The sequence below is a fragment of the Meriones unguiculatus genome, chromosome 1, assembly GCF_030254825.1.
Source record: "Meriones unguiculatus strain TT.TT164.6M chromosome 1, Bangor_MerUng_6.1, whole genome shotgun sequence".
NCBI lineage: Eukaryota > Metazoa > Chordata > Mammalia > Rodentia > Muridae > Meriones > Meriones unguiculatus.
The window spans coordinates 1166352-1179069 of NC_083349.1; the positions used below are offsets into that span (position 1 = coordinate 1166352).

A 12718-nucleotide genomic window follows, 5' to 3' on the forward strand; every position below is an offset into this window, starting at 1 on the left:
TGAGAGCTTTGAGCTGAACAGGTAGACCCTTAGCAATAAATGCCTACTTGCTGTGTATTTTCCCCTCTGCACTGACACTGAAGGACAAGAAATAAAAGAGAAGGATCATGATAGCAAGGGTTTCACCAAGGTATGCTTTCTCTCACAGTTGTGCAGGGATGAAGCCACAATGTCAATCCAAAGGGTCAAGAACAGGATCACCAAGAAGTCCTTCAGTATGCAACATCCAATATGTTTGCCATATATAAACAGTTACAGATCCACAAATTCAAGAAGGCCTTCAACAAGACTGACCAAAACAGATGATTTCATTGACAGAGCAGGTTCACATGATATTCTGGCATCACTGGAGAAAACCCCAGCTGATAAGTATCTGGATGCTGTGATGAATGAAGCTATGTTTGCTGAATGGCACACACAGATTCTGAAAATGACATCAGAAATGCTTTAGCTTGCTGTGATAAAGATTGGTAGAAGCTGAAGAGATGATTCCAAAGTTAAGAGTAATGACTGCTCTTCCAATAGACCCAGGATCAAGTCCTGCACCCATATCTGTAACTTCAGTTTCAGGGGATTCAATCCCATTTCTGACTTCCTTGGACACCAGGCAGGGATGTGGTACACAGACATGCATGCAAGCAAAACATCATACATGTAAAATAAAATGTAGAAAAGAGGATGAAGAGGCACCAAAAACTGGCACCATTCAGGATTGCCTGAGCTGATGACAAACATGAGCCGTCAGCTTTGGATAGCAAATTGGATCAGTAGTACATAGAAGTGCATACCGACGAACTGGGGAATTCCAGCTACACTGAGCTCATACATATCCTTACACGTGGCGCAAATGACAAAGGTAACTAAAAAGAACTTCCAATTCCAGCCAATCATTCCTTGTTGCCACTTTGTGCATTTCTGGGATCTTTTTTCTCTTAGCCTCCCTTGCATGCCCTTATATTACAGTTTTTTATTATGTACTTACTGCCAGTTGAGCACGTATGTATGTTTACAATTAGACTGAACGAGACTGTCATTTCCAGAACAGAAAATGTGGTGACTAAACTTAACAGTGGTCTCATCGCTCCCAAATAACAATTCACACAAAACCAATATGGTTTTTCTATCCATAATTTTCTCTGAAAAACTATAATTATCCACAATAACAAATTTTATGGGGGAAAAAAGAGATAAAAGGAAAGGCTCAGGGCCAATTCTCATTCTTTTTTGTTTAGGTAAACTATAGACATTCACCATGTATGAATAATGTGGTTTTCTACATTTAATTAATGAATTTGTAGTTTTTCTCTGCAATTCAAAGTTTGAACACACCAGGCAGTAGTGGCACACTCCTTTAACTCCAGCATTTGGGAGGCAGAGGCAGGCGGATGTCTGAGTTCTAGACCGGCCTGGTCTACAGAGAGAGTTCCAGGACATCCAGGGCTACACAGAGAAACCTTGTCTGGGGTGGGTATGAGGGGAAACAAGAAAAACAAAGTTTGAAGATGTTGAACTTGTACACATTTATTCTTCTTTGAACCTATAGTCCCACCTACTCAAGAGGCTGAGGGAGAAGTACTATTTTAGCTCAACAGTGTGAGGACAATACCAAACACACACACACACTCCAGCTAATCTCTATGGATCCTAGGCTAGCTCAGTTTACACAGCAGGTTCTATGCCAGTAGGACTACATAAAAAAAAATCTAAAAGATGAAAAGTTAGGAATGATGATTCATTCCTGTAATGGGTTTGAGGCCAATCTAGCATATATAGTGAGTTCCAAAATAGTTACCATGGCAAAGGGCCTGTCAATATAAATATAATGGGGGGGGGTGAAGAAAGGATGAAAGGGAAGATGGCAAAATTCTCCTATATTCCCACATTTGTCTCACACTTGTGAGGATATGAACTGGTGTCATGGAAATCATTGTAGAGGTTTCACAAAATACAAACAAAAACCCCTAAAACTAAAAAAAGAACTACCATATAACTTATACTCAGCAATACCACTCCTGGGCATATATACAAATGGCTCTATAGCCTACCTAATAGATACTTGCACCTTCACATTTTTTGTTTTTGGCTTTTTGTGAGTTTTTTCCTCCTGCTCTACTCACAGTAGCTAGAACAAGAAATCAGCCTAAGTATTCACTGCCAAAAAAAAATGGATAATGAAAATGTGATACATAGTGTACTGGCTGGTTTTGTGTGTCAACTTGACACAAGCTAGAGCCATTCAGAGAGGAAGGAGCCTCACTTGATAAATGCCTCCATGAGATCCAGCTGTAAGGCATTTTCTCAATTAGTTACTCAATGGGGGAAAGGGCCCAGCCCATGATTGGTGGTGCCATACCTGGGCTGGTGGTCCTGGGTTCTGTAAGAGGTAGGCTGACCAAGCCATGGGAAGCAAGCCAATGAGCAGTACCTCTCCACAGCCTCTCCATCAGCTCCTGCCCCAAAATTCCAGCCCTGCTTGAGTTCCTGTCTTGACTTCCTCCAATGACGGATTGTGATCTGGAAGTATAAGTATAAACACTTTCAACCCCAACTTGTTTTTTGATGATAGTGATTCATCACAGTAATGGAAACCCTGAGTAAGACATATACACAATAGTTTTATTCATTCATAAAGAAAAAATATACAAATATGCATGCACTGGAAAGTGGAAAGAAATGGAAAATATACGTATTGAGGTAACCCAAGCTGTGCTGGTTAGTTTTATGTCAACCTGGCACAAGTTAAAGTCATCTGGGGAAGGGGACCTCAGTTAAGAAAATGCCACCATCAGATTGGCCTGTTGGCAAGACCATAGTGCATCTTTGTAACTGGTGATTAATGTTAGAGGGCCCAGGCCACTGTGCACTATGCAGGGGTTGGTGGTCCCGAGTACTGTAAGAAATCAGGCGGAGCAAGCCGTGAGGAGCAAGCCATAAGCAGCACTCTTCCATGGCCTCTGCATCAGTTCCTGGCTCCAGGTTCTGCCTTGAGTTTCTACCCCAACTTCCCTCAACTGATGAACTATGATGTGGAAGTAAAAGTTGGAATAAGCCTCTTCTTCCCCAAATTTATTTTGGGTACGGTATTCCACCACAGCAATAAAAATCCTAAGATATAGGCTCAGAATGAAAAATACATGTTCTCTCTTGTATGCAGAGCCTAGCTTCTAATTTTCCTGTATGTGTATTTATGTAAGAGTGAGTGTAGGAGATCAGGAAAGTAGAAAGGATCCCTTGAGAGAGGAAAAAGAGATTCAATTAAAAAAGATAGAAAGATAACAGAACATGTGATGTGAATGTGAAATGGGATATTATATGGGACAGAAGTGTAGTGGTATAAGGAGACAGCAAAGAAAAAGGGATTGGGATGAGAAAAACCAAAATTAGTACTATGAAAATGCCATTAAAAATAGATTGTGCTAGGGATGAAATTAAAACATATCAAGCACACAGGAACACACACAATATACTATATACCAGGTATTGTTCTAAATACACACATTCATTTAATCCTAAAAATGGAGGCAATAGGCTGAATATGGTGGTGTACACCTTGCCTGTCTCAAAACTAACAACAAAACATGAGGGACTAAGTTGACTGATCGAGGTTTCATGGACAGAGAGTCGGATAACATGGTTCAAAGTTAAAAATGCATGTCCTAAAGCACACAAACTTCTGATCATGGCCATCAAAAGCAGAGCACTGAGACTCCACTGTCTGAGAAGAGCTGTCCAATAAAGGTAACATTTTGGCCCTAAGCTCCAGGAGGCAGCTCCATGTGGGAGTTGAGGTTCTATGTTCTATGATGTAGTGATGACCTCAATAAACTGCCACTAGGCTGAAGAAAATGGAATGGCTGCTAGAAGACCTGCTTAGGGATAAGGGAGATATGGGTCTTCTCCAAGGCCAGCTGACCCATGCTCTGGCCTGCAGACACTGCAGCAGCAGCATCTGTCTCCAGAGTCCAGGGAATCTGGTGATACTATTCTTGTTCATGGTTTGGCAGATCCGAAGATGGTGGCAGCTTGGGAGATGGCAACAGTTTCAGCCCTGGTGTTCTGGCAACATAATGATGCAAGGCAAGGTAGATGACCACTGACCTTGCATATGGGACAGGGTAACTACTAAAATGATATGTGAGGTCAAATGGAAGATCCTTGTTATGGATGTGCACACAGATAAGGGACTATAAGCCTATGGCTTAGTGACTGGGTGAGTGATCAGTGACATAGGTTTGAAAAGCAAGTGAGTACTCACTGCCCCTAGGGTACACGAGGAAATGCTGATCTCTAAATGAAAACTGGCTCTGACATTAACAATGGATGAACAGCCTGGTAAGTAGCCACTTACCAGAGCTGTAAGGCAAGTGAGCTGCATGTAGAACATGGACTAATGAAAGTGTGACACATCACATATCTCTAAAGAGCTGTCATACCTAATAGTACCATGCTCTATTCCCTAGGGCCTACAACTTCTACATCATTTGACCATTCTTGATTGCCTGTGGAAGCAAAAATCAGAGGAGGAAGAGGAAGATGGGGAAGAAAAGGAAGAATTATCTCTGGATCCACAAAAACCATATTCTCCTTCCAAAGACCCTCCTATTGGAAATCAACTCACTGCAGCCCCAGCCCAGCCATCCTGTAGTTTTGAGGGCCTCCCCAAGGCCACAGAGCCACAAGAACAAGTGCTTGCACAACCCTCAAGCCCTTCCAGATCTTTCCCTACCTTCCAGATCCTGACCAACCTGCCTGTGAGAAACAAGATAGCTTCAGGGAGGTCCCTGCAGCAGAGAAAAAGCCAGCTCTTCTGGGGTCTTCCCTCTCTGCACAGTGAGTCCTTGGAGACTATTTTCCTGAGCTCAGAAGGCCCCTCTCCACGAAAGCTATCTATTTGTCCTTCTGTCTTCTTCAACAAGGTTGCCTTCCTGCCTGTGTACAAACCGTTGTTTCCCTCTTATCACTCCTCAACTTGCTATCCTACCCCTGAAGCCCATATGATGGAAGATCTGGAAGGAACAGCACCTAGTTCTCAATCTTCCCCTCCTATTCCACTAGTGTCCTCCAATCTTAAGCCTTTGCCTATGGCCTGCAAAGGGATTATATCTGACACCAAGGCACACACACAGTGGTTTTCACACAACAACGAGGTTTCCTGTGTCTCTGAGAGTCGAGCTCTGTACCCACAGCCTCAACTCCAAAACATCAGACCCTCCACATTCTTATGTTCTTCTGAGGCCTGGAGAGAGATGTCAGGGGACCCCAACCTCCCACACAACCCAGAATCACCTTCTGTCTCTCTGTCATATCCTTCTAATCCCCAGGAAGTCCTAAATAGGTTTAAGGCGCCATGGATAACCATGAAAAATGAACACCCAAAAGCCTCTGAATATATAATGCCAACTGCAAGCCCACACCCAACTTGCCTGACAAAATGCCAGAGAGTCAACCCTATTGGAGACCTGTCTGGATTGAAAGCTCTCTGGGAAACCACAGTGCAAAAAGAGAACCCTCGGAGCTATGAGATTCCAATCTTGGCCCCTTGTCAATTCACAGTACCCATGACTGAACCTCAAGGTACTGACCTTCCAGGAACTCCCCCTAGATATGAAACTCAGAGGAGATACATAGTATATAAAGACAATCCCCAAGCTTTTGATCCCTTAATGTCAGTCTCCTACCAACCATCAGATTCTCTGTCAGAAGTAAAACATATTAACCCCAAAGGAAGACTGTCTGCATCTAAGGACTTCTGGGGAAACATAGGATACAAAGGGAACCCATCTGTTTCTAAGTCTCCAGTGTCAGACCCCTCTCCTCTAGATACCCTGTCAGGATACCAGAAAGAGAGTCCCCTAGAGGACCTGTCTGGATATGAGGCCAAATGGCAATGCAGAGAAAACTCAGGCAATCTCTGGGCCTTTAAAACTCCAACCTTGAATAACTTCAACATGGGTTTCTATGAAACCACCCCTGAAAGTGTCCCATTGGGATCTAAGACTCACTTGAAGGGTAGACCTAGTACAAAAAATTCCTGTGTCTATGCAGACCTAGTTTCATCTCCTAGCCTTCCCTCTGCCTCTCTGCCAGACTTTGCAATAATGGGGCCCCAAAGAGTCTTGTCAGAACCTAAAGCTTTATGGGAGACAAAGGAGCAGAGAAAACATCTCTGGGTGGCTGACTCCCCACATCCTGCCCACATACCACCTCTAGTGCCACAAAGAATCAATACTGTGGATGACTTCCCTACATCTGCAGCTACATGGAAGGATACTGGCAATACAGGAAAATGTTTGTCTTCTGAGCATCCACTTCGGAACCTCAACCCATACCCAGATCTTGCACAGCAAACCCTCAGACTTAGTCCCATAGAGAACTCACTTAAATCTAAAGCTTGGTGTGGGGACAGTCAAAGAAAAAACCTACTGATCTCTGAGCTACCAGCTCAAAGCTTATCCCAATACCTGCTTGGAGCTAGCCCCTCAGAAATCCTATCTGACTTTAAGCCTGCTGAAGAGCACATGCAGCAGAATGAGAACTGTTCTGTCTCTGCATCCTCAGTTTGGGAATTCAGTCTACCTCCAAACTCTCAGTTAAGTGAGCCTTCTGAAGGCCAGTGCAACTCTAAGCCTATGGAGTCAGCAGTAGAGCAGAGAAGGGATTTCTGGGTCACTGAACTACCAGGCCCCAGCTTTTTCTCTGCTCCATCACAAGAGCCACATTCCAACATTGAGTTTTTATGTAGAAATGTACAAGAAAAAGAGGCCTCCCAGGGTCCCAATCCGCCAGTAGAGAATCCTCTGCAACCAACTTCCATCCTAGCTAAAGCCCCAAAGTCTGGCCCACAGAAGGAAAAGATACTCTCAGAAGCAAAAGTAGAGGCTGAGTCCTCCCAGAGTGGGGCTGTTCCAGAGGTGTGTGACCAGCCTGTGATCCACGCCTGGCAATGGAGTAGAGAATTAAAGCTCAAACTGAAAAAACTACAGCAGAGCCCCATTTTCAAATCCCCAGGTTCCTATCACTCATTTTACAGCTCCCCAGTCCTTAAACCCCTAACTCCAGAACCTTGGGGACTTTCCTCTTGTCCCCAACAGACCCATCCTCTTAATCTGCACCCCTGCTTTTCAAGTTGTCATGCCCCCAAAATTCAAAGGACAGAACCTCTGCCTGCCCAGGACCCTCACTTTTCCCACTCCCCTTCTCAACCTCAGCTACAAGCTGCCAGCAGAGCAGAACGAGAGTCTCAGAAAAACAAGAGGATAGAAAGGAAGATAATGGTCCAAATCCCACCCCTGGGTCATGCTTATATGAAGGCTGATGAAAACTGTTCAGGAATGGGAAAGTCCTCTGAGGTTCTGATCTCTGGCCAGAGACAAGACAAGACTTTAGTACTACTATCAGCCCAAGGAAGAGGGAGTCCCAGAAAATACAAAGCAGAGAGATGTGGACGAGGGGATGCAGAATTAGGATCATCCACTGTCACAGGGAAAAACCACCCTGCCCAGGTCTGCAGACCAGCAGAGGCCCCTATACACACATTTTCTAAAAAGTCTCAGTACAAAGCTCAGAGTTCACACACTGCTCTTGCTCAGCAGCTTCTCCCAAATGATTCTGGTCCCTGGGATCAACAAAAGACAAAGGTTGGTGATGCTCAGAACTCTCGTCATTGTAAGCGGGGCCCATCCTCCACATCCAAGGCTCCCCCTACCAGAGGTATCCAAAGGTTGTTAGCTAAATTTGTTGGTGTTTGTAGACCCCGCCGACAAAATCCAGTCAGTAAAAGTATGGCAGTAATGGCACCCAGTATCCCATAAACCAAACCAAACCAGTTGTGGGTAGGGAAATAGAGACAAAGAGAAAATCCTAATAAAGTAGTTTAACTAGACAAATCCCATTTATGTCTTCTTTAAAGTCTAGGTTATGGAAGATGTCAGTTCCCTATTCTGCTAGAGCCATATCCCCTCTATTGGTTAGGTTCTGGAACAGCAGCTCTCAAGCTATAGGTCACAACCCCTTGGGGTGTGGGGGAACTGAACAACCCTTTCAAAGGGGTTGTCTAAGACCATACGAAAACTGGTATTTCATTATGATTAGCAGTAACAAAATGTTATAAAGTAGCAACAAAAATTAGGTTAAAGGTTCACAGCATTAGAAGGTTGAGAACCACTATTCTAGAAAAGATAAAGCATTGTTGTTTGTCTTTTCAAACTTTAAGGAGTCCACAGATCTCTCTAGGGTAAAGCTGCAGGGCCAGAGGAACAAAGTCTGATGCTGCTTGAGAGAAACACTTCATACTAAGTGAAAGAAAAATATATTCATTCACCTAAGTACCATGACATAAGCAGTTGTTTGTATACTGCACCTAGTCCTTCTCTTCATCCACTTGACCTATACATTTTGTTCTGAGACAAGGTCTTGCTATGTAGTAAGTCTCCAACTCATTATCCTCCTCCCTCAACTTCCCAAGTTTGGGGACTCCAGGTGTGTGCCACCATTTGTGGCACACAAAATAGCTTCTGTATTTTTCTGACCATTTCTCCTCAGCCTTACATCTCAGCCCTGCTTTTCTTTCACTGAATCAGCTAATTTATCCCCAAGGCCACAAAACAAGTGTCTTTTCACATTTTGGACCCTTATTGACTTTTTACGATGTCAAATATATGATTTATATGATGTAAAATATATGATTTATCTAGGGCCTTGAACTCCTTGGCAAGTGTTCTACCACTAGGATAAAGCCATTTTCACGTTTAATAACTGCCAATTTATAATTTTTAACCCATTTTCCTGGTGTACTATTGGTTGGGTATAGTACTAGCTTTCTCTGGTTGGTTTAACAATTCAGACAAAACACATGTATGCCAAAAATCCAACACATCTCTTATAGCTAAAATCAAGGAATTGGCTGCCATAGAACTCCTTTCTGTAGCTTTAACTAATACTCACCTTGGCTAACTCCTTTTCTCCATTTTCAAAGCTTTCAAAGGCAAGATTTCTCTCATTGCATCTCTACAGTCTCTCTTGTCTGTTGCTCTCCCTTTTGGGGGAGGAGTACGGCTTGAACCCAGACAGGGTCTTGAACCTTCAAGGATGAACTATAGTCCATTGAGCTATATCCCTAAACCATCTTCTCTCACTGTTAAGGACCCTTACACCTAATGTGAACCTACTTGTATTATCGCTTAGTTTATCAAACCCAGGGCTTTGTCCATGACAGGCAAGCACTCTTATAGGCCAGGCTTCTAAAGTAATTTCTGTAACATTTTAAATTTGTATATTTAGATTGGTAAGCAAACATTTTAGTCTAAAATTGAGAATCTAATTCTCCCAAAATGATGTCAAATTTCCTCAATACCATAGAGTTCAATCCACTAAAGAGGCCATAATACAAAACAGGGCAATTTCAAGCATCACCAAATCTGATCCAGAAGACCTCATTTTTTCTGACTTTGTGAAAAACCTTTAACCATTTATCTTTAACCATTCTTGTAACTTACACATTTCCCTGTGAAAGGAGCCAAAATCACTCAAATTCTAAGCCCACCTTGTTTTTCAAAACAGGGTTTTTCTGTGTAGTCCTGGATGCTCTGGAACTCTCATTTGTAGACCACAGTACCCTTGATCTGAGATTCCTGACTGCCTCTGCTTCCCAAGTGCAGGGATGAAGGCAACACTGCCACTGCCAGACAAAATGTGTAGCCCAGGCTGGCTTTACAACTCCTACCTCTGCCTCCTTCAGCAAATCCTGCGGGCATATATCACAACCACACTAAGCCCATCATTCTTAGTTCTTCCTATGCTTATCTGATATAATCCATCAAGCCCTAACATACTCATAAAACCTGTTTCAGGTCCATTTCCACTATCACTTTCTAGAAGTCTTTTTTCACCAAGTCTGTTGCCCTAATCCTTTCAAGAAGTCACAATTTCAAGAGTTTGTCAAATATTTTTGAGAAAAAGAAATTAAGTGCAGCTATCACAGTGCTCGCCTAGCATGCACAGGACCCCGAATCCAACCCCCACAACTGTAACGGTAAAGCACATCTACCTCAACAAAAAACTTTTGTCTCTACCCCCCCACCCCCCGCAGAGAGAGGGCTTCTCTGTTGTATCCTTGGCTATCCTGGACTGGCCTTATAGACCAGGCTGGCCTGGAAATCACAGAGGCCTGCCTGTGCCTCCATAAGTGCTGGGATTACAGGTGTACACCACCACCACGCCCCGCTCTCTTTTGTCTTTTTAAGACAAAGGTTAAGAGACACAGGTCTCACTGTGTAGTCCTGGAAGGCATTGAATTTACAATCTTCTTGCCTCAGTCTTCTATGAGGTTAACAAAATAAAAAAACACTGTTATGCATGGTGGCTTACAACCAACTACAATCCCAGCAGATCACAAGTTTGAGGCCAGCCTGGAGCTCTCCCTAAAGTGAGTTCCAAGCCAACCCTAGCTATAGAATAACAACCTGATTCAAAAACACCCAACAACAAACAAAATACAAAGGCATGTGGTAGCGGCAAATACCTTGCCCTTGGAAGACAGTTCTAGGCCAGCCTAGTCTACAGAAAGTTCCAGGCTACAAGAGAAAGAAACCCTGTCTCAAAAAAACCAAACCAAGTAAACACAACAACAACAACAACAAAAAACCTTTGAGCAAAGAGAAAGATGTAATTCATGGTACTCATCCAGTCACTATAGCTGCAAATGACATTTGGCTTACCAGCGAAAAGTCTGAATATGGTATGGCTTTCAGACTATTTTTTGACCCACAGGAAAAGAAAGATAAAACTCAGTTATGGCCACTGAGTTATGGTTCAGTGAATAAAGGTGCTCACTGATAGACCTGACAGCCTGTGTTCAATCCTCTAAACCCACAAAGTCAAAGGAGAAAAGCAACTCTTCAAGCTACCTTCTGGCCTCCATACTTACATAAACATGGCCAGCAAAAAAATTTATATATACGATATATACTATATACTTCTATTTTAAAATACATATTACAAAATATGTATTTTATACATATGTCCACACACACATACATACGTAAATGTAAAACAAAGCAATGTAATGTAGTAGGAAGCCAAGCATGCTGGTGGCACACCTGTAACCTTAGCATTCTGGACACTTAGGCTGAAGTTCACTTTGAATTCAATGCTAACCTGGGACACACAATGAAACCTTATTTTAAAAAAACCAGGCATAATGGCATATGCCTTTGACCTTAGCACTCCAGAGGCAGACAGATCTCTGTAAATTCAGCCAAGTCTGCACAGACCCTGTTCCCTACCCAAGAAAAGCCAGAAAAAGTATCTTTAAAAAAAAAAAAAATTTTTTTTTAATGCTATATACTAGAAGAGTAGTACATACCTATGATCCTATAGAGGCAGTCAAGGAAAACCATTAAGTTCAAGGTCTGCCTGGGCTTGGAAATGGGACATTGCCTCAATAATTAAAAAAAAAAATTTTTTTAAAAAATAAATTTATGTGGCACTTATGGTTTAGCTTAGTGTAACATTCACCTAGCATAAGCAAATTCTCAACATGGTGAAGAAAAACAGACAGACACTTATTTACACACCTACCTATAAAACAAATAAAATGACTTCTAACCACTGGAATTATTTTTTACTAGGCATGGCAGTATGCACCTAAAATCCCAGCACTTGGATAGTTGAGGCAAGACAATCATCACAAGTTGTAAGTCAACCTGAGTTGAGACTGTCTCAAAAATAACTGTTTTTTCTCATTTCTATAAAACATTGCCACTTCCATAAGGGTAAATTATAAAGCTGTGTATTATAGCACATATTTCTAAGCCAAGCACTTGAAAAGATGACAAAGGGAGAACTAAAGTTGAAGCCAACCCTTAGGGTAATCTTAAATTATATGAGCACAATAATGTATATATAAATGACAAGTCTGTACAATTTTCTTTAAAAGGGCCAGACTTGATGCTGTATACCTTTAATCCAGCACTAAATTCAAGACCAACATGGACTACCAAGAGTTCCAAGCAAGACAGAACTTCATAGTGAGACCCTATTTCAAATAAGGCTCAGGGGATGAAGGTTTGCTGCCAAGACAATCAATTTGATTCCTAGGACCCATGGTTAAGAGAAAACTGACTTCTGAAATTTGTCTTCTACTTGCACTTGTTTATCTGTGTGTGTCTGTCCCTCTCTCACACACACACAGACATACACACTAGGGGCCAGAGTGAAGACTCGGTGGTGACAGCACTGGCTGTTCTTCCAGAGGACTTGTGTTGATTCCCAGCACCCACACCACAGTTCACAACCACCTGCTGCTCCAGTTCCAAAGAATGTGACATTCTCTTCTGGTCTCTGAGGTTATTAGGCACACATACAAGATAACACACCCAACCACACAAATAATTTTTAAAAATAAATTTAAAATGCAAAAAGTAAAAATAAGGGAAAAAGGAAGACTGATTTTTTTTTTTTTTTTAAATGTGTGGTACTGAGAATGGAATCCAAGGCCTTGCATAGACTAAGCACATCTATACCCTGGCTAAAAAGTGAGTTAATAGCTGGGTGCCATGGCACACAGTGTAATCCTAGCACTCTGAAAGGCAGTTACTACTAAATCTGGCAATCCGACTTTCACACTACCTTAATTTCCCACTTTTTTTTTTTTTTTTTTTTAGCACAAAATGCACTTTTGGAATCTGAGGTGTTTTAGGTGGTTCCCGACCTCTCCAAG

At 42.3% G+C, this 12718-nt stretch overlaps 1 protein-coding gene across 1 annotated transcript; it reads left to right on the forward strand.

Annotated features, from left to right (window-relative positions):
* Nucleotides 1-3845: 3845 nt before the first annotated feature.
* Spata31g1 (SPATA31 subfamily G member 1) lies at nucleotides 3846-7811 on the forward strand. Its single transcript, XM_021634404.2, has 2 exons — nucleotides 3846-4082; nucleotides 4461-7811. Exons 1-2 carry the CDS (start codon nucleotides 3846-3848, stop codon nucleotides 7809-7811), a joined length of 3588 nt encoding a protein of 1195 aa, XP_021490079.1.
* The last annotated feature ends 4907 nt before the right edge of the window (nucleotides 7812-12718 follow it).

Bases quoted from the DNA above. Each gene is read 5' to 3' on its own strand.
- Spata31g1 (XM_021634404.2), top strand. From the start codon at position 3,846: ATGGAATGGCTGCTAGAAGACCTGCTTAGGGATAAGGGAGATATGGGT. The intron at 4,083-4,460 runs GTAGATGACCAC...TCTATTCCCTAG, and splicing joins ACATAATGATGCAAGGCAAG to GGCCTACAACTTCTACATCA.